Source organism: Somniosus microcephalus, chromosome 20, assembly GCF_052327205.1.
Source record: "Somniosus microcephalus isolate GS21.2 chromosome 20, FLI_Smic_1.0, whole genome shotgun sequence".
Lineage (NCBI taxonomy): Eukaryota > Metazoa > Chordata > Chondrichthyes > Squaliformes > Somniosidae > Somniosus > Somniosus microcephalus.
In genome coordinates, this window is record NC_141006.1 from 469,338 (window position 1) to 492,836 (window position 23,499).

General features: G+C 52.0%; 2 protein-coding genes across 3 annotated transcripts in view; one reads left to right on the forward strand and one right to left on the reverse strand.

Annotated features, from left to right (window-relative positions):
* The window catches only part of LOC147103017 (nuclear GTPase SLIP-GC-like), a 67,395-nt gene extending 61,456 nt beyond the window's left edge, over positions 1–5,939 (reverse strand). The window contains exons 1-2 of the mRNA XM_085963124.1: positions 5,835–5,939; positions 3,730–3,838 (exon numbers count right to left, since the gene is read on the reverse strand). Of these exons, the coding sequence (XP_085819250.1) occupies positions 3,730–3,838; positions 5,835–5,928 (203 nt within the window). The 5' untranslated portion in view covers positions 5,929–5,939. The remainder of the gene's footprint in view (positions 1–3,729; positions 3,839–5,834) is intronic.
* Positions 1–23,499, forward strand: part of LOC147103016 (nuclear GTPase SLIP-GC-like) — a 425,066-nt gene that overhangs the window by 288,020 nt on the left and 113,547 nt on the right. The gene's annotated exons all lie outside the window — the stretch shown is intronic.

Consider the following 23,499-nt stretch of genomic DNA (forward strand, 5'->3'; position numbering starts at 1 on the left):
CACAGACATGGTCTAGCAAAAGCATGAAACCCGTGGGCGAGCTGTCAAATTCAAAAGATAAGTTTAAAACTATTGTTAAGTGGCTGTAAGCAAGCCACTAATCATTTAAATTGGCTCCCCCGCCACTGTGTGGCGGGTCTGCTCAGCGCTGGCAGACCCAACATCGGGAAAGGCAAGTGTGTGCGATTTGACAGGGGGCTCCCGACCTGCTGTCAATCAATTCACATTTAACTGGCAACCTGCCACCGATCCCATCCACTGAGCACCGGCAAAATTTCAGCCAATGTGTTTTGGAACCGACAAGGGAACAGGCCACACTCGATTTAGTGATGAGTAATGAATCTGTTAGCAATCTAATCATAGGGAACTTCTTGCGAATATTGATCATAATATGATTGAATTTGATATTTGATTTGAGAGGGAGAAGAGTCATAGAGTCATAGAGTTTTACAGCACAGAAAGAGGCCCTTCGGCCCATCGTGTCTGCGCCGTCCATCAATCCCTGTCCAGTCTAATCCCATTTTCCAGCATTTGGTCCATAGCCTTGTATGCAATGGCATTTCAAGTGCTCATCCAAATGCTTCTTGAATGTTGTGAGGGTTCCTGCCTCTACCACCCTTTCAGGCAGTGAGTTCCAGATTCCAACCACCCTCTGGGTGAAAAAGTTCCTCCTCAAATCCCCTCTAAATCTCCTGCCCCTTACCCTGAATCTATGCCCCCTTGTTATTGACCCCCCTACTAAGGGGAAAAGTTCCTCTTTATCCACCCTATCGATGCCCCTCATCATTTTGTACACCTCAATCAGGTCCCCCCTCAGCCTTCTTTGCTCCAAGGAAAACAACCCCAGCCTGTTTAGCCTTTCTTCATAGCTGAGGCGCTCCATCCCAGGTAACATCCTGGTGAATCTTCTCTGCACCCTCTCCAAAGCAATCACATCCTTTCTATAGTGAGGCGACCAGAACTGCACACAGTACTCCAGCTGTGGCCTCACCAGCGTTTTGTACAGCTCCATCATAACCTCCTTGCTCTTATATTCTATGCCTGGGCTAATGAAGGCAAGTATCCCATATGCCTTTTTAACCACCTTATCTACCTGTTCCGCTGCCTTCAGGGATCTATGTACATGTACACCAAGGTCCCTCTGACGCTCTGTACTTCCTAGGGTCCTACCACTCATTGTGTATTCCCTTGCTTTATTTGTCCGTCCAAAATGCATCACCTCACACTTTTCAGGGTTAAATTCCATTTGCCACTTTTCCGCCCATCTGACCAACCCATTTATATCGTCCTGTAGCCTGAGGCTTTCCTCCTCGCAATTTACCACCCCACCAATTTTCGTGTCATCTGCGAACTTACTGATCATACCTTTTACATTCTCATCCAAATCATTTATGTAGATCACAAACAGCAAGGGACCCAGCACCGATCCCTGAGGTACCCCACTGGACACAGGCTTCCAGTCACAAAAGCAACCTTCGACCATCACCCTCTGCCTCCTGCCACTCAGCCAGTTTAGGATCCAACGCGCCAAGGCACCCTGGATCGCATGGGCTCTTACCTTCTTGACCAGTCTCCTATGCAGGACTTTGTCAAAAGCTTTACTGAAGTCCATGTAAACCACATCCACAGCATTTCCCTCATCCACACACCTAGTCACCCCCTCGAAAAATTCAATCAGATTGGTCAGACATGATTTACCCTTGACAAAGCCATGCTGACTATCCCCGATTAATCCTTGCCTCTCCAAGTGGTGACTAATTTTGTCCCTCAGAATTTTTTCCAATAATTTCCCTACCACAGATGTTAGGCTCACTGGCCTGTAATTCCCTGGTTTATCCCTGCTACCCTTCTTGAATAATGGTACTACGTTAGCTGTTCTCCAGTCCTCTGGTACATCCCCTGTGGCCAGAGAGGTTCTGAAAATTTGTGTCAGAGCCCCTACAATCTCCTCCTTTGCCTCACACAACAGCCTGGGATACATCTCGTCCGGGCCTGGGGATTTATCCACTTTTTGGCCTGCTAAAACCGCTAGTACCTCCTCCCTCTCGATGCTAATATGTTCAAGTATGTCACAGTCCCCTTGCCCGATTTCTATGTCTACATCGTCTTTCTCCATAGTGAACACAGATGTAAAAAATTCATTTAAAACCCCGCCTACATCATCTGGCTCTACACACAGATTGCCACTTTGGTGCCTAATGGGCCCAACCCTTTCCCTGGTTATCCTCTTGCCCTTAATATACTTTAAAACATCTTAGGATTTTCCTTTATTTTGCTCACCAGTGTTATTTCATGGCCCCTCCTTGCCCTCCTAATTTCTCTTTTAAGTATGCCCCTGCACTTTTTATACTCCTCTAGGGCTTCCTCCGTCTTTAGTCTTTTGTAATTGCCAAAAGCCCCCCTTTTTTTCCTAATGCATTTTTGTATATCCCTTGTCATCCAAGGTTCCCTTTGCTTGTTGGTCCTACCCTTGACCTTTACAGGAACATGTTGGCGTTGTACTCTCTCTATTTCCCTTCTGAAAGTCTCCCACTGTTTTGATGTGGATTTTCCTATAAGTAGCTGCTCCCAGTCCACTTTGGCCAGATCCTGCCTTATCATATTAAAATTGGCCTTCCCCCAATTTAGAACCCTTATTTCCGGGCCGTCTTTGTCTTTTTCCATGACCACCTTAAATCTCACCGAATTATGGTCACTGTCGCCAAAATGCTCTCCTACTGACACTTCCACCACTTGCCCGGCTACATTCCCTAGAATTAGGTCCAGTACCGCCCCCTCTCTTGTAGGACTTTCTACATGTTGGCTCAAAAAGCTCTCTTGGATGCACTTTAAGAATTCTGCACCCTCTAAGCCTTTCACACTCTGACTATCCCAATTAATATTGGGGAAGTTGAAATCCCCCGCTATTATTACCCTATTATTTTCGCACTTCTCTGAGATTTGCCTACATATCTGTTCCTCTATCTCCCCCTGACTGTTTGGGGGCCTATAGTACACTCCCAGCAAAGAGAGCCACAAACCAAGGTTTTAAATTTAAAGAATGCAAACTTCGAAGGGATGAGAAATAAGTTGACCCCAGTAATCTGTACATACTCCCAAAAGGCAAAGACTACCTTTGTATGGTTAAGTAACCATGGTCAACAAACGAGGTAAGAGACAGTGTCAAGCTAAAAGAAAAGGCTTACACATATGCAAGGAAAATTGGAAATCCAGTGGACTGTGAGAGCTATAAAAAGCAACAAAGGGATATAAAGAAAGTAATAAGATGTGTAAAAAGGGAATATGAAAAAAACTTGCATGGGATGGAAGTACATTAAGAGAGAGGCCTAGAAATCCAATCGCGCTGGAAAATAGGCACTGCCCACGCCAGATAAGGTCAATGCAGGCAGCACACAATATTCATGATGGTTGCATGCTGATTGGGCTGGGGGGTGATATCAGGCGATGTTGGGCGTCCATGATGCTACTTAAAGGCAGCCAGTACCTCTTAAAGGGGAGGTGCATTCTGGCTGCAGACACTCAGGAACAACTGGCTGAACAGTGTCTGAAGGAGGGAGCGGACGGGCACCAAAGGTTCTCTGATGTTGCACCTTACTGGATCACCCAACTGGAATTGACCGAATAAAAACAAAGAATATTAAAATAATTGAGTTGGACACATGAAAACATGTTGAACAGTTCTGAATAGTGTGTTGTTTTCTGTTGACACCTCGTTTGTAACATACATACTTCAGAGAGTTGAACAGTTCCTCTTCATCGGAGCCAGTGGAGCTGACCTTCTCCAGTTTCTTGTACACTTGTTCTACAACTTCCCTTGTTTCAGCTTCCCATTTGCCACCTGATAAAGTAATGAATTTGACAACACAAATGAATGTAGCTGACAGTGAGGAGCAGGCTTCTAATAGAAGGTAGAAAATTGATATAAAAAATCTCTCAGTGCAGTCATCATCAAGACCTGAATCTTCCTTTAAGAACCATTTCCTTTTCACTGGTAGATCTCCTGTGGTGTTGCACATGGTAAGTGTGTAGGGTTGGGGAAGGGTTGGAAAGAAGTGGGAACGGGGTGGGTTTGCAAGGGAAGGATTGAAATTTTGACAAGGCAAAGGATTTAAAGTGGTAGCTGACTGTTTTTCAAATATCGAGCTATCATATCCATACACACTTCCTGTTAACTTTTCCCATCATAAATTCCTATGTCCACGTGTGTAAAGAAGCTGCCTATGTAAACTTGTCACGCTGTAATTACACCCTCCCCCAGTGGTGGCATGGCAGTCCTATTGTCTCACTATCTTGTATCATTTTGCCCTCTATAGCTCTCTTCTTTTGTCTGAAAATTAGATCAGTCACTGATTGGTGTGAGGTGTGCTGGATGGGAGATGGTTGATGTGAGGGATGAGAGGTGGTTAGTGTGAGGTTCAGGAGATATTTGGTGGGAGATGGTTGGCATTGGTGGGAGGTGTGAGAAAGGGTTGGAAGTTATGAGAGGTGGTTGGTGGGAGATGGTTGGTGGGAGGTGTGAGAAGTGGAAGGTGTTGGTGTGAGATTCGGGAGATAATTGGCAGAAGATTTTAGGGACACCATGAAGTTGTGAAAGGTACTATATAAATGCAAGTTCTTTCTTTTTTAACGTATCAATCAATATCTCAGTAACTCACCAATCAATATCTCAGTAACACACCGATCAGTATCTCAGTAACACACCGATCAATATCTCAGTAACACACCGATCAGTATCTCAGTAACACACCGATCAGTATCTCAGTAACACACCAATCAGTATCTCAGTAACACACCGATCAATATCCCAGTAACACACCGATCAATATCCCAGTAACACACCGATCAATATCCCAGTAACACACCGATCAATATCCCAGTAACACACCGATCAATATCTCAGTAACACACCGATCAATATCCCAGTAACTCACCAATCAATATCCCAGTAACACACCGATCAGTAGCTCAGTAATGCACCAATCAATATCTCAGTAACACACCGATCAATATCCCAGTAACACACTGATCAATATCTCAGTAACTCACCGATCAGTATCTCAGTAACACACCGATCAATATCCCAGTAATGCACCGATCAATATCTCAGTAACACACCGATCAGTGTCTCAGTAACACACCGATCAATATCTCAGTAACTCACCAATCAATATCCCAGTAACACACCGATCAGTATCTCAGTAACACACCGATCAATATCCCAGTAACACACCGATCATTAGCTCAGTAACACACCAATCAGTACCTCAGTAACACACCGATCAATATCCCAGTAACACACCAATCATTAGCTCAGTAACACACCAATCAGTACCTCAGTAACACACCGATCAATATCCCAGTAACACACCGATCAGTATCTCAGTAACTCACCGATCAGTATCTCAGTAACACACCGATCAGTATCGCAGTAACACACCGATCAATATCTCAGTAACACACCGATCAGTATCTCAGTAACACACCGATCAATATCCCAGTAACACACTGATCATTAGCTCAGTAACACACCAATCAGTACCTCAGTAACTCACCGATCAGTATCTCAGTAACACACCGATCATTAGCTCAGTAACTCACCAATCAATATCTCAGTAACTCACCGATCAGTATCTCAGTAACACATCGATCACTATCTCAGTAACTCACCGATCTGCATCCTTTTCAACTGCAATATCTGATAAAGATGTGTATCAATTATTGTGATTGGTCAGTTTCATTACTAACGAACTCCCCACTTCATAAGGATGGAAAGTCCGCTACCCCAGCCTCCGTCCCACTTGTGTTAGCTAAAGTACCCAAAATATTATACTCACAATTTTGCCACAATTCATAATCTTCTTCTGTGATATGAGGGCTAGCGATGCATCGTTTTTTGCGCCTCCTCTGCCCTAATGATTCAGGTGTCATCTTTTTCTTGGTAGCTTGGAAAGTGAATGTTTAAAAATTTACAATATCATTACCAGCCATTGTCCTCATCATTTAATATCATCCAGTATAATCAGCCAATATAATCATCCAATATTATCACCAACCATTTATCATAGAATCATACAGCACAGAAGGAGGCCATTCGGCCCATCGTGCCTGTTGAAAAGGCTATCCAATTGGTGCCACTCCCCTGCTCTTGCCCCAAAGCCCTGTAAATGTTTCCCCTTTGAGTATTTGAGGGGAGTTCTCCCCGGTGTCCTGGGGCCCTCAACCAACATAACAAAAACAGATGATCTGGTCAGTATCACATTGCTGTTTGTGGGACCTTGCTGTGCGCAAATTGGCTGCCGCGTTTCCCACATTACAACAGTGACTCCACTTCAAATAGTACTTCATTGGCTGTAAAGCGCTTTGAGACATCCGGTGGAAGTGAAAGGCGCTATGTAAATGCAAGTCTTTTTTTTCTCTTTAACCAATTCCCTTTTGAAAGTTACGATTGAACTGCTCCCACCCTCCAGATCATCATCACAACTCACTGCTCCCCCCTCCAGATCATCACAACTCGCTGCTCCCACCCTCCAGATCATCATCACAACTCACTGCTCCCCCCCTCCAGATCATCATCACAGCTCACTGCTCCCCCCCTCCAGATCATCATCACAACTCACTGCTCCCACCCTCCAGATCATCATCACAACTCACTGCTCCCACCCTCCAGATCATCACAACTCACTGCTCCCACCCTCCAGATCATCATCACAGCTCACTGCTCCCACCCTCCAGATCATCACAACTCACTGCTCCCACCCTCCAGATCATCATCACAGCTCACTGCTCCCACCCTCCAGATCATCATCACAACTCACTGCTCCCACCCTCAGATCATCATCACAACTCACTGCTCCCACCCTCCAGATCATCATCACAGCTCACTGCTCCCACCCTCCAGATCATCACAACTCACTGCTCCCACCCTCCAGATCATCATCACAACTCGCTGCTCCCACCCTCCAGATCATCATCACAACTCACTGCTCCCACCCTCCAGATCATCATCACAACTCACTGCTCCCACCCTCCAGATCATCATCACAACTCACTGCTCCCACCCTCCAGATCATCATCACAACTCACTGCTCCCACCCTCCAGATCATCATCACAACTCACTATTCCACCCTCCAGATCATCACAACTCACTGCTCCCCCCTCCAGATCATCATCACAGCTCACTGCTCCCACCCTCCAGATCATCATCACAACTCGCTGCTCCCACCCTCCAGATCATCATCACAACTCGCTGCTCCCACCCTCCAGATCATCATCACAACTCACTGCTCCCACCCTCCAGATCATCATCACAACTCACTACTCCCACCCTCCAGATCATCACAACAACTCGCTGCTCCCACCCTCCAGATCATCACAACTCGCTGCTCCCACCCTCCGGATCATCATCACAACTCACTGCTCCCACCCTCCAGATCATCACAACAACTCGCTGCTCCCACCCCCCAGATCATCATGACAGCTCACTGCTCCCACCCTCCAGATCATCACAACAACTCGCTGCTCCCACCCTCCAGATCATCACAACTCACTACTCCCACCCTCCAGATCATCACAACTCACTGCTCCCACCCTCCAGATCATCACAACTCACTGCTCCCACCCTCCAGATCATCATCACAACTCGCTGCTCCCACCCTCCAGATCATCATCACAACTCACTGCTAACCCCTCCAGATCATCACAACAACTCGCTGCTCCCACCCTCCAGATCATTACAACTCACTACTCCCACCCTCCAGATCATCACAACTCACTGCTCCCCCCTCCAGATCATCACAACAACTCGCTGCTCCCACCCTCCAGATCATCACAACTCACTACTCCCACCCTCCAGATCATCACAACTCACTGCTCCCCCCTCCAGATCATCACAGCTCACTGCTCCCACCCTCCAGATCATCATCACAACTCGCTGCTCCCACCCTCCAGATCATCATCACAACTCACTGCTCCCACCCTCCAGATCATCATCACAACAACTCACTGCTCCCCCCCTCCAGATCATCATCACAACTCACTGCTCCCACCCTCCAGATCATCATCACAACTCACTGCTCCCACCCTCCAGATCATCATCACAACTCACTGCTCCCACCCTCCAGATCATCATCACAACTCACTGCTCCCACCCTCCAGATCATCATCACAACTCACTGCTCCCACCCTCCAGATCATCATCACAACTCACTGCTCCCACCCTCCAGATCATCACAACTCACTGCTCCCACCCTCCAGATCATCATCACAACAACTCACTGCTCCCCCCCTCCAGATCATCATCACAACTCACTGCTCCCACCCTCCAGATCATCATCACAACTCACTGCTCCCACCCTCCAGATCATCATCACAACTCACTGCTCCCACCCTCCAGATCATCATCACAACTCACTGCTCCCACCCTCCAGATCATCATCACAACTCGCTGCACCCACCCTCCAGATCATCATCACAGCTCACTGCTCCCACCCTCCAGATCATCATCACAGCTCGCTGCTCCCCCCCTCCAGATCATCATCACAACTCGCTGCTCCCACCCTCCAGATCATCATCACAACTCTCTGCTCCCACCCTCCAGATCATCATCACAACTCACTGCTCCCACCCTCCAGATCATCACAACTCACTGCTCCCACCCTCCAGATCACAACTCACTGCTCCCACCCTCCAGATCATCATCACAGCTCACTGCTCCCACCCTCCGGATCATCACAACAGCTCACTGCTCCCACCCTCCAGATCATCACAACTCACTGCTCCCACCCTCCAGATCACAACTCACTGCTCCCACCCTCCAGATCATCATCACAGCTCACTGCTCCCACCCTCCGGATCATCATCACAGCTCACTGCTCCCCCCCTCCAGATCATCATCACAGCTCACTGCTCCCACCCTCCAGATCATCATCACAACTCACTGCTCCCACCCTCCAGATCATCACAACTCACTGCTCCCACCCTCCAGATCATCATCACAGCTCACTGCTCCCACCCTCCAGATCATCATCACAACTCACTGCTCCCACCCTCCAGATCATCACAGCTCACTGCTCCCACCCTCCAGATCACAACTCACTGCTCCCACCCTCCAGATCATCATCACAACTCACTGCTACCCCGCTCCAGATCATCACAACTCACTGCTCCCACCCTCCAGATCATCATCACAACTCACTGCTCCCCCCCTCCAGATCATCACAGCTCACTGCTCCCACCCTCCAGATCATCATCACAACTCACTGCTCCCACCCTCCAGATCATCATCACAACTCGCTGCTCCCACCCTCCAGATCATCATCACAACTCGCTGCTCCCACCCTCCAGATCATCACAACTCACTGCTCCCACCCTCCAGATCATCATCACAACTCGCTGCTCCCACCCTCCAGATCATCATCACAGCTCCCACCCTCCAGATCATCACAACTCGCTGCTCCCACCCTCCAGATCACAACTCGCTGCTCCCACCCTCCAGATCATCATCACAACTCGCTGCTCCCACCCTCCAGATCATCACAACTCACTGCTCCCACCCTCCAGATCATCATCACAACTCACTGCTCCCCCCTCCAGATCATCACAACTCGCTGCTCCCACCCTCCAGATCATCACAACAACTCACTGCTCCCACCCTCCAGATCATCACAACTCGCTGCTCCCCCCTCCAGATCATCACAACTCGCTGCTCCCACCCTCCAGATCATCATCACAACTCACTGCTCCCACCCTCCAGATCATCATCACAACTCACTGCTCCCACCCTCCAGATCATCATCACAACTCGCTGCTCCCACCCTCCAGATCACAACTCACTGCTCCCACCCTCCAGATCATCATCACAACTCACTGCTCCCACCCTCCAGATCATCATCACAACTCGCTGCTCCCACCCTCCAGATCATCATCACAACTCACTGCTCCCACCCTCCAGATCATCACAACAACTCGCTGCTCCCACCCTCCAGGTCATCACAACAACTCGCTGCTCCCACCCTCCAGATCACAACTCGCTGCTCCCACCCTCCAGATCATCATCACAGCTCACTGCTCCCACCCTCCAGATCATCATCACAACTCACTGCTCCCACCCTCCAGATCATCATCACAGCTCACTGCTCCCACCCTCCAGATCATCATCACAACTCACTGCTCCCACCCTCCAGATCATCATCACAGCTCACTGCTCCCACCCTCCAGATCATCATCACAACTCACTGCTCCCACCCTCCAGATCATCATCACAACTCACTGCTCCCACCCTCCAGATCATCATCACAGCTCGCTGCTCCCACCCTCCAGATCATCACAACTCGCTGCTCCCACCCTCCAGATCATCACAACTCACTGCTCCCACCCTCCAGATCATCATCACAACTCGCTGCTCCCACCCTCCAGATCATCACAACTCGCTGCTCCCACCCTCCAGATCACAACTCACTGCTCCCACCCTCCAGATCATCACAACTCACTGCTCCCACCCTCCAGATCATCACAACAACTCGCTGCTCCCACCCTCCAGATCATCATCACAACTCACAGCTCCCCCCTCCAGATCATCACAACTCGCTGCTCCCACCCTCCAGATCATCACAACAACTCGCTGCTCCCACCCTCCAGATCATCACAACTCGCTGCTCCCCCCTCCAGATCATCATCACAACTCACTGCTCCCACCCTCCAGATCATCATCACAACTCGCTGCTCCCCCCTCCAGATCATCATCACAACTCGCTGCTCCCACCCTCCAGATCATCATCACAACTCGCTGCTCCCACCCTCCAGATCACAACTCACTGCTCCCACCCTCCAGATCATCATCACAACTCGCTGCTCCCACCCTCCAGATCATCATCACAACTCACTGCTCCCACCCTCCAGATCATCATCACAACTCGCTGCTCCCACCCTCCAGATCATCACAACTCGCTGCTCCCACCCTCCAGATCATCACAACTCGCTGCTCCCACCCTCCAGATCATCACAACTCACTGCTCCCACCCGCCAGATCATCACAACTCACTGCTCCCACCCTCCAGATCATCATCACAACTCACTGCTCCCACCCTCCAGATCATCATCACAACTCGCTGCTCCCACCCTCCAGATCATCACAACTCGCTGCTCCCCCCTCCAGATCATCACAACTCGCTGCTCCCACCCTCCAGATCATCATCACAACTCACTGCTCCCACCCTCCAGATCATCACAACAACTCACTGCTCCCACCCTCCAGATCATCATCACAACTCACTGCTCCCACCCTCCAGATCATCACAACTCGCTGCTCCCACCCTCCAGATCATCATCACAACTCACTGCTCCCACCCTCCAGATCATCATCACAACTCACTGCTCCCACCCTCCAGATCATCACAACTCGCTGCTCCCACCCTCCAGATCATCATCACAACTCGCTGCTCCCACCCTCCAGATCATCATCACAACTCGCTGCTCCCACCCTCCAGATCATCACAACTCACTGCTCCCACCCTCCAGATCATCATCACAACTCACTGCTCCCACCCTCCAGATCATCATCACAACTCGCTGCTCCCACCCTCCAGATCATCATCACAACTCGCTGCTCCCACCCTCCAGATCATCATCACAACTCGCTGCTCCCACCCTCCAGATCATCACAACTCACTGCTCCCACCCTCCAGATCATCATCACAACTCGCTGCTCCCACCCTCCAGATCATCATCACAGCTCCCACCCTCCAGATCATCACAACTCGCTGCTCCCACCCTCCAGATCACAACTCGCTGCTCCCACCCTCCAGATCATCATCACAACTCGCTGCTCCCACCCTCCAGATCATCACAACTCACTGCTCCCACCCTCCAGATCATCATCACAACTCACTGCTCCCCCCTCCAGATCATCACAACTCGCTGCTCCCACCCTCCAGATCATCACAACAACTCACTGCTCCCACCCTCCTGATCATCACAACTCACTGCTCCCCCCTCCAGATCATCACAACTCGCTGCTCCCACCCTCCAAATCATCATCACAACTCACTGCTCCCACCCTCCAGATCATCATCACAACTCACTGCTCCCACCCTCCAGATCATCATCACAACTCGCTGCTCCCACCCTCCAGATCATCACAACAACTCACTGCTCCCACCCTCCAGATCACAACTCACTGCTCCCACCCTCCAGATCATCATCACAACTCACTGCTCCCACCCTCCAGATCATCATCACAACTCACTGCTCCCACCCTCCAGATCATCATCACAACTCGCTGCTCCCACCCTCCAGATCATCACAACTCACTGCTCCCACCCTCCAGATCATCACAACAACTCGCTGCTCCCACCCTCCAGATCATCACAACAACTCGCTGCTCCCACCCTCCAGATCACAACTCGCTGCTCCCACCCTCCAGATCATCATCACAACTCACTGCTCCCACCCTCCAGATCATCATCACAGCTCACTGCTCCCACCCTCCAGATCATCATCACAACTCACTGCTCCCACCCTCCAGATCATCATCACAGCTCACTGCTCCCACCCTCCAGATCATCACAACTCACTGCTCCCACCCTCCAGATCATCATCACAACTCACTGCTCCCACCCTCCAGATCATCATCACAACTCGCTGCTCCCACCCTCCAGATCATCATCACAGCTCGCTGCTCCCACCCTCCAGATCATCACAACTCGCTGCTCCCACCCTCCAGATCATCACAACTCACTGCTCCCCCCTCCAGATCATCACAACAACTCGCTGCTCCCACCCTCCAGATCATCATCACAACTCACTGCTCCCCCCTCCAGATCATCACAACTCGCTGCTCCCACCCTCCAGATCATCACAACAACTCGCTGCTCCCACCCTCCAGATCATCACAACTCGCTGCTCCGCCCTCCAGATCATCATCACAACTCACTGCTCCCACCCTCCAGATCATCATCACAACTCGCTGCTCCCACCCTCCAGATCATCATCACAACTCGCTGCTCCCACCCTCCAGATCACAACTCACTGCTCCCACCCTCCAGATCATCATCACAACTCGCTGCTCCCACCCTCCAGATCATCATCACAACTCACTGCTCCCACCCTCCAGATCATCATCACAACTCGCTGCTCCCACCCTCCAGATCATCACAATTCGCTGCTCCCACCCTCCAGATCATCACAACTCGCTGCTCCCACCCTCCAGATCATCACAACTCACTGCTCCCACCCTCCAGATCATCATCACAACTCACTGCTCCCACCCTCCAGATCATCATCACAACTCGCTGCTCCCACCCTCCAGATCATCACAACTCGCTGCTCCCCCCTCCAGATCATCACAACTCGCTGCTCCCACCCTCCAGATCATCATCACAACTCACTGCTCCCACCCTCCAGATCATCACAACAACTCACTGCTCCCACCCTCCAGATCATCATCACAACAACTCACTGCTCCCACCCTCCAGATCATCATCACAACTCACTGCTCCCACCCTCCAGATCATCACAACTCGCTGCTCCCACCCTCCAGATCATCATCACAACTCACTGCTCCCACCCTCCAGATCATCATCACAACTCACTGCTCCCACCCTCCAGATCATCACAACTCGCTGCTCCCACCCTCCAGATCATCATCACAACTCGCTGCTCCCACCCTCCAGATCATCATCACAACTCGCTGCTCCCACCCTCCAGATCATCATCACAACTCGCTGCTCCCACCCTCCAGATCATCACAACAACTCACTGCTCCCACCCTCCAGATCATCACAACAACTCGCTGCTCCCACCCTCCAGATCATCATCACAACAACTCACTGCTCCCACCCTCCAGATCATCATCACAACTCACTGCTCCCACCCTCCAGATCATCATCACAACTCGCTGCTCCCACCCTCCAGATCATCATCACAACTCGCTGCTCCCACCCTCCAGATCATCACAACTCGCTGCTCTCACCCTCCAGATCATCACAACTCGCTGCTCCCACCCTCCAGATCACAACTCACTGCTCCCACCCTCCAGATCATCATCACAACTCACTGCTCCCACCCTCCAGATCATCATCACAACTCACTGCTCCCACCCTCCAGATCATCATCACAACTCACTGCTCCCACCCTCCAGATCATCATCACAACGCACTGCTCCCACCCTCCAGATCATCATCACAACTCACTGCTCCCACCCTCCAGATCACAACTCGCTGCTCCCACCCTCCAGATCATCATCACAACTCACTGCTCCCACCCTCCAGAACATCATCACAACTCACTGCTCCCACCCTCCAGATCATCATCACAACTCACTGCTCCCACCCTCCAGATCATCATCACAACTCACTGCTCCCACCCTCCAGATCATCATCACAACTCACTGCTCCCACCCTCCAGATCACAACTCGCTGCTCCCACCCTCCAGATCATCATCACAACTCACTGCTCCCACCCTCCAGATCATCATCACAACTCACTGCTCCCACCCTCCAGATCATCATCACAACTCACTGCTCCCACCCTCCAGATCATCATCACAACTCACTGCTCCCACCCTCCAGATCATCATCACAACTCACTGCTCCCACCCTCCAGATCATCACAGCTCGCTGCTCCCACCCTCCAGATCATCATCACAACTCACTGCTCCCACCCTCCAGATCACAACTCGCTGCTCCCACCCTCCAGATCATCACAACTCACTGCTCCCACCCTCCAGATCATCATCACAACTCACTGCTCCCACCCTCCAGATCACAACTCACTGCTCCCACCCTCCAGATCATCATCACAACTCACTGCTCCCACCCTCCAGATCATCATCACAACTCACTGCTCCCACCCTCCAGGTCATCACAACTCACTGCTCCCACCCTCCAGATCATCATCACAACTCACTGCTCCCACCCTCCAGATCATCACAACAACTCACTGCTCCCACCCTCCAGATCATCATCACAACTCACTGCTCCCACCCTCCAGGTCATCACAACAACTCACTGCTCCCACCCTCCAGATCATCATCACAACTCACTGCTCCCACCCTCCAGATCATCATCACAACTCACTGCTCCCACCCTCCAGATCATCATCACAACTCACTGCTCCCACCCTCCAGATCATCACAACAACTCACTGCTCCCACCCTCCAGATCATCATCACAGCTCACTGCTCCCACCCTCCAGATCATCACAACTCGCTGCTCCCACCCTCCAGATCATCACAACTCGCTGCTCCCACCCTCCAGATCATCATCACAACAACTCACTGCTCCCCCCTCCAGATCATCATCACAACTCACTGCTCCCACCCTCCAGATCATCACAACTCACTGCTCCCACCCTCCAGATCACAACTCACTACTCACTGCTCCCACCCTCCAGATCATCATCACAACTCACTGCTCCCACCCTCCAGATCATCATCACAACTCGCTGCTCCCACCCTCCAGATCATCATCACAGCTCGCTGCTCCTACCCTCCAGATCATCATCACAGCTCGCTGCTCCCACCCTCCAGATCATCATCACAGCTCACTGCTCCCACCCTCCAGATCATCATCACAGCTCACTGCTCCCACCCTCCAGATCATCATCACAGCTCACTGCTCCCACCCTCCAGATCATCATCACAACTCACTGCTCCCACCCTCCAGATCATCATCACAGCTCACTGCTCCCACCCTCCAGATCATCACAACAACTCACTGCTCCCACCCTCCAGATCATCATCACAACTCGCTGCTCCCACCCTCCAGATCATCATCACAACTCACTGCTCCCACCCTCCAGATCATCATCACAACTCGCTGCTCCCACCCTCCAGATCATCATCACAACTCACTGCTCCCACCCCCCAGATCATCATCACAGCTCACTGCTCCCACCCTCCAGATCATCACAACAACTCACTGCTCCCACCCTCCAGATCATCACAACAACTCACTGCTCCCACCCTCCAGATCATCATCACAACTCACTGCTCCCCCCTCCAGATCATCACAACTCACTGCTCCCACACTCCAGATCATCATCACAACTCACTGCTCCCACCCTCCAGATCATCATCACAGCTCACTGCTCCCACCCTCCAGATCATCACAACAACTCACTGCTCCCACCCTCCAGATCATCATCACAACTCGCTGCTCCCACCCTCCAGATCATCATCACAACTCACTGCTCCCACCCTCCAGATCATCATCACAACTCGCTGCTCCCAACCTCCAGATCATCATCACAACTCACTGCTCCCACCCCCCAGATCATCATCACAGCTCACTGCTCCCACCCTCCAGATCATCACAACTCACTGCTCCCACCCTCCAGATCATCACAACTCACTGCTCCCACCCTCCAGATCATCACAACTCGCTGCTCCCACCCTCCAGATCACAACTCGCTGCTCCCACCCTCCAGAACATCACAACTCACTGCTCCCACCCTCCAGATCATCATCACAACTCACTGCTCCCACCCTCCAGATCATCATCACAACTCACTGCTCCCACCCTCCAGATCATCATCACAACTCGCTGCTCCCACCCTCCAGATCATCACAACTCGCTGCTCCCACCCTCCAGATCATCACAACTCACTGCTCCCACCCTCCAGATCATCATCACAACTCACTGCTCCCACCCTCCAGATCATCACAACTCACTGCTCCCACCCTCCAGATCATCATCACAACTCACTGCTCCCACCCTCCAGATCATCACAACTCGCTGCTCCCACCCTCCAGATCATCACAACAGCTCACTGCTCCCACCCTCCAGATCATCATCACAACTCACTGCTCCCACCCTCCAGATCATCATCACAACTCGCTGCTCCCACCCTCCAGATCATCATCACAACAACTCACTGCTCCCACCCGCCAGATCATCATCACAACTCACTGCTCCCACCCTCCAGATCATCATCACAACTCGCTGCTCCCACCCTCCAGATCATCATCACAACTCACTGCTCCCACCCTCCAGATCATCACAACTCACTGCTCCCACCCTCCAGATCATCACAACTCACTGCTCCCACCCTCCAGATCATCACAACTCACTGCTCCCACCCTCCAGATCACAACTCGCTGCTCCCACCCTCCAGATCATCATCACAACTCACTGCTCCCACCCTCCAGATCATCACAACAACTCGCTGCTCCCACCCTCCAGATCATCACAACTCACTGCTCCCACCCTCCAGATCACAACTCGCTGCTCCCACCCTCCAGATCATCATCACAACTCGCTGCTCCCACCCTCCAGATCATCATCACAACTCGCTGCTCCCACCCTCCAGATCATCATCACAACTCGCTGCTCCCACCCTCCAGATCATCATCACAACTCGCTGCTCCCACCCTCCAGATCATCATCACAACTCACTGCTCCCACCCTCCAGATCATCACAACTCACTGCTCCCACCCTCCAGATCACAACTCACTGCTCCCCCCTCCAGATCATCATCACAACTCACTGCTCCCACCCTCCAGATCATCATCACAACTCGCTGCTCCCACCCTCCAGATCATCATCACTACTCACTGCTCCCACCCTCCAGATCATCACATCTCACTGCTCCCACCCTCCAGATCATCACAACTCACTGCTCCCACCCTCCAGATCATCATCACTACTCACTGCTCCCACCCTCCAGATCATCACAACTCACTGCTCCCACCCTCCAGATCACAACTCGCTGCTCCCACCCTCCAGATCATCATCACAACTCGCTGCTCCCACCCTCCAGATCATCACAACTCACTGCTCCCACCCTCCAGATCATCATCACAACTCACTGCTCCCCCCTTCAGATCATCATCACAACTCACTGCTCCCACCCTCCAGATCATCATCACAACTCGCTGCTCCCACCCTCCAGATCATCATCACAACTCGCTGCTCCCACCCTCCAGATCATCACAACTCACTGCTCCCACCCTCCAGATCATCATCACAACTCGCTGCTCCCACCCTCCAGATCATCATCACAGCTCCCACCCTCCAGATCATCACAACTCGCTGCTCCCACCCTCCAGATCACAACTCGCTGCTCCCACCCTCCAGATCATCATCACAACTCGCTGCTCCCACCCTCCAGATCATCACAACTCACTGCTCCCACCCTCCAGATCATCATCACAACTCACTGCTTCCCTCTCCAGATCATCACAACTCGCTGCTCCCACCCTCCAGATCATCACAACAACTCACTGCTCCCACCCTCCAGATCATCACAACTCGCTGCTCCCCCCTCCAGATCATCACAACTCGCTGCCCCCACCCTCCAGATCATCATCACAACTCACTGCTCCCACCCTCCAGATCATCATCACAACTCACTGCTCCCACCCTCCAGATCATCATCACAACTCGCTGCTCCCACCCTCCAGATCATCACAACAACTCACTGCTCCCACCCTCCAGATCACAACTCACTGCTCCCACCCTCCAGATCATCATCACAGCTCACTGCTCCCACCCTCCAGATCACAACTCGCTGCTCCCACCCTCCAGATCATCATCACAACTCGCTGCTCCCACCCTCCAGATCATCACAACTCACTGCTCCCACCCTCCAGATCATCATCACAACTCACTGCTCCCACCCTCCAGATCATCATCACGACTCACTGCTCCCACCCTCCAGATCATCACAACTCACTGCTCCCACCCTCCAGATCACAACTCACTGCTCCCCCCTCCAGATCATCATCACAACTCGCTGCTCCCCCCCTCCAGATTATCACAACTCGCTGCTCCCACCCTCCAGATCATCACAACAACTCACTGCTCCCACCCTCCAGATCATCACAACTCACTGCTCCCACCCTCCAGATCATCACAACTCACTGCTCCCACCCTCCAGATCATCACAACTCACTGCTCCCAAGCTCCAGATCACAACTCGCTGCTCCCACCCTCCAGATCATCACAACTCGCTGCTCCCACCCTCCAGATCATCACAACTCACTGCTCCCACCCTCCAGATCATCATCACAACTCACTGCTCCCACCCTCCAGATCATCATCACAACTCACTGCTCCCACCCTCCAGATCATCATCACAACTCGCTGCTCCCACCCTCCAGATCATCATCACAACTCGCTGCTCCCACCCTCCAGATCATCACAACTCACTGCTCCCACCCTCCAGATCATCACAACTCGCTGCTCCCACCCTCCAGATCATCATTACAACTCACTGCTCCCACCCTCCAGATCATCATCACAACTCGCTGCTCCCACCCTCCAGATCATCATCACAACTCGCTGCTCCCACCCTCCAGATCATCATCACAACTCGCTGCTCCCACCCTCCAGATCATCACAACTCACTGCTCCCACCCTCCAGATCATCATCACAACTCCCTGCTCCCACCCTCCAGATCATCATCACAGCTCCCACCCTCCAGATCATCACAACTCGCTGCTCCCACCCTCCAGATCACAACTCGCTGCTCCCACCCTCCAGATCATCATCACAACTCGCTGCTCCCACCCTCCAGATCATCACAACTCACTGCTCCCACCCTCCAGATCATCATCACAACTCACTGCTCCCCCCTCCAGATCATCACAACTCACTGCTCCCACCCTCCAGATCATCACAACTCGCTGCTCCCCCCTCCAGATCATCACAACTCGCTGCTCCCACCCTCCAGATCATCATCACAACTCACTGCTCCCACCCTCCAGATCATCACAACTCACTGCTCCCACCCTCCAGATCATCATCACAACTCGCTGCTCCCACCCTCCAGATCATCATCACAACTCGCTGCTCCCACCCTCCAGATCATCACAACAACTCGCTGCTCCCACCCTCCAGATCATCACAACAACTCGCTGCTCCCACCCTCCAGATCACAACTCGCTGCTCCCACCCTCCAGATCATCATCACAGCTCACTGCTCCCACCCTCCAGATCATCATCACAACTCACTGCTCCCACCCTCCAGATCTTCATCACAGCTCACTGCTCCCACCCTCCAGATCATCATCACAACTCACTGCTCCCACCCTCCAGATCATCATCACAGCTCACTGCTCCCACCCTCCAGATCATCATCACAACTCACTGCTCCCACCCTCCAGATCATCATCACAACTCACTGCTCCCACCCTCCAGATCATCATCACAGCTCGCTGCTCCCACCCTCCAGATCATCACAACTCGCTGCTCCCACCCTCCAGATCATCACAACTCACTGCTCCCACCCTCCAGATCATCATCACAACTCGCTGCTCCCACCCTCCAGATCATCACAACTCGCTGCTCCCACCCTCCAGATCACAACTCACTGCTCCCACCCTCCAGATCATCACAACTCACTGCTCCCACCCTCCAGATCATCACAACAACTCGCTGCTCCCACCCTCCAGATCATCATCACAACTCACTGCTCCCCCCTCCAGATCATCACAACTCGCTGCTCCCACCCTCCAGATCATCACAACTCGCTGCTCCCACCCTCCAGATCACAACTCACTGCTCCCACCCTCCAGATCATCATCACAACTCACTGCTCCCACCCTCCAGATCTTCATCACAGCTCACTGCTCCCACCCTCCAGATCATCATCACAACTCACTGCTCCCACCCTCCAGATCATCATCACAGCTCACTGCTCCCACCCTCCAGATCATCATCACAACTCACTGCTCCCACCCTCCAGATCATCATCACAACTCACTGCTCCCACCCTCCAGATCATCATCACAGCTCGCTGCTCCCACCCTCCAGATCATCACAACTCGCTGCTCCCACCCTCCAGATCATCACAACTCACTGCTCCCACCCTCCAGATCATCATCACAACTCGCTGCTCCCACCCTCCAGATCATCACAACTCGCTGCTCCCACCCTCCAGATCACAACTCACTGCGCCCACCCTCCAGATCATCACAACTCACTGCTCCCACCCTCCAGATCATCACAACAACTCGCTGCTCCCACCCTCCAGATCATCATCACAACTCACTGCTCCCCCCTCCAGATCATCACAACTCGCTGCTCCCACCCTCCAGATCATCACAACAACTCGCTGCTCCCACCCTCCAGATCATTACAACTCGCTGCTCCCCCCTCCAGATCATCATCACAACTCACTGCTCCCACCCTCCAGATCATCATCACAACTCGCTGCTCCCACCCTCCAGATCATCATCACAACTCGCTGCTCCCACCCTCCAGATCACAACTCACTGCTCCCACCCTCCAGATCATCATCACAACTCGCTGCTCCCACCCTCCAGATCATCATCACAACTCACTGCTCCCACCCTCCAGATCATCATCACAACTCGCTGCTCCCACCCTCCAGATCATCACAACTCGCTGCTCCCACCCTGCAGATCATCACAACTCACTGCTCCCACCCTCCAGATCATCACAACTCACTGCTCCCACCCTCCAGATCATCACAACTCACTGCTCCCACCCTCCAGATCATCATCACAACTCACTGCTCCCACCCTCCAGATCATCATCACAACTCGCTGCTCCCACCCTCCAGATCATCACAACTCGCTGCTCCCCCCTCCAGATCATCACAACTCGCTGCTCCCACCCTCCAGATCATCATCACAACTCACTGCTCCCACCCTCCAGATCATCACAACAACTCACTGCTCCCACCCTCCAGATCATCACAACAACTCGCTGCTCCCACCCTCCAGATCATCATCACAACAACTCACTGCTCCCACCCTCCAGATCATCATCACAACTCACTGCTCCCACCCTCCAGATCATCACAACTCGCTGCTCCCACCCTCCAGATCATCATCACAACTCACTGCTCCCACCCTCCAGATCATCATCACAACTCACTGCTCCCACCCTCCAGATCATCACAACTCGCTGCTCCCACCCTCCAGATCATCACAACTCGCTGCTCCCACCCTCCAGATCATCATCACAACTCGCTGCTCCCACCCTCCAGATCATCATCACAACTCGCTGCTCCCACCCTCCAGATCATCATCACAACTCGCTGCTCCCACCCTCCAGATCATCATCACAACTCACTGCTCCCACCCTCCAGATCATCATCACAACTCGCTGCTCCCACCCTCCAGATCATCACAACTCGCTGCTCCCCCCTCCAGATCATCACAACTCGCTGCTCCCACCCTCCAGATCATCACAACAACTCACTGCTCCCACCCTCCAGATCATCACAACAACTCGCTGCTCCCACCCTCCAGATCATCATCACAACAACTCACTGTTCCCACCCTCCAGATCATCATCACAACTCACTGTTCCCACCCTCCAGATCATCATCACAACTCGCTGCTCCCACCCTCCAGATCATCACAACTCGCTGCTCCCCCCTCCAGATCATCTTAACTCTCTGCTCCCACCCTCCAGATCATCACAACAACTCACTGCTCCCACCCTCCAGATCATCACAACAACTCGCTGCTCCCACCCTCCAGATCATCATCACAACAACTCACTGCTCCCACCCTCCAGATCATCATCACAACTCACTGCTCCCACCCTCCAGATCATCATCACAACTCGCTGCTCCCACCCTCCAGATCATCATCACAACTCGCTGCTCCCACCCTCCAGATCATAACAACTCGCTGCTCCCACCCTCCAGATCATCACAACTCGCTGCTCCCACCCTCCAGATCACAACTCACTGCTCCCACCCTCCAGATCATCATCACAACTCACTGCTCCCACCCTCCAGATCATCATCACAACTCACTGCTCCCACCCTCCAGATCATACATAGATACATAGAAGATAGGAGCAGGAGTAGGCCATTCGGCCCTTCGTGCCTGCTCCGCCATTTAATGAGATCATGGCTGATCCTTTAATTCAGTATCCCGTCCCCGCCTTCTCTCCGTAACCCTTAACCCCTTTTGCCCGTAGAAATATATCTAATTCCCTCTTAAATATATTTAATGAGTTGGCGTACACTGCCCTCTGTGGCAATGAGTTCCACAGGTTCACCACTCTCTGAGTGAAGAAATTCCCCCTCATCTCTGTCCTAAATGGTTTAGCCCTTATCCTTAAATTATGTCCTCTAGTTCTGTTCTCACCCGCCAAGGGAAACATTCCTTCTGCATCCAGTCTGTCTAGACCTGTCAGAATTTTATACACTTCTATGAGGTCCCCTCTCAATCTTCTAAACTCCAGTGTGTACATCCCTAAACTACATAGTCTCTCCTCATAGGTCATTCCCGCCATTCCTGGTATCAGCCTGGTGAATCGCCGCTGCACCCCCTCCATGGCAAGAACATCCTTCCTCAGATGAGGCGACCAAAACTGTACACAGTACTCATCATCACAACTCACTGCTCCCACCCTCCAGATCATCATCACAACTCACTGCTCCCACCCTCCAGATCACAACTCGCTGCTCCCACCCTCCAGATCATCATCACAACTCACTGCTCCCACCCTCCAGATCATCATCACAACTCACTGCTCCCACCCTCCAGATCATCACAACTCGCTGCTCCCACCC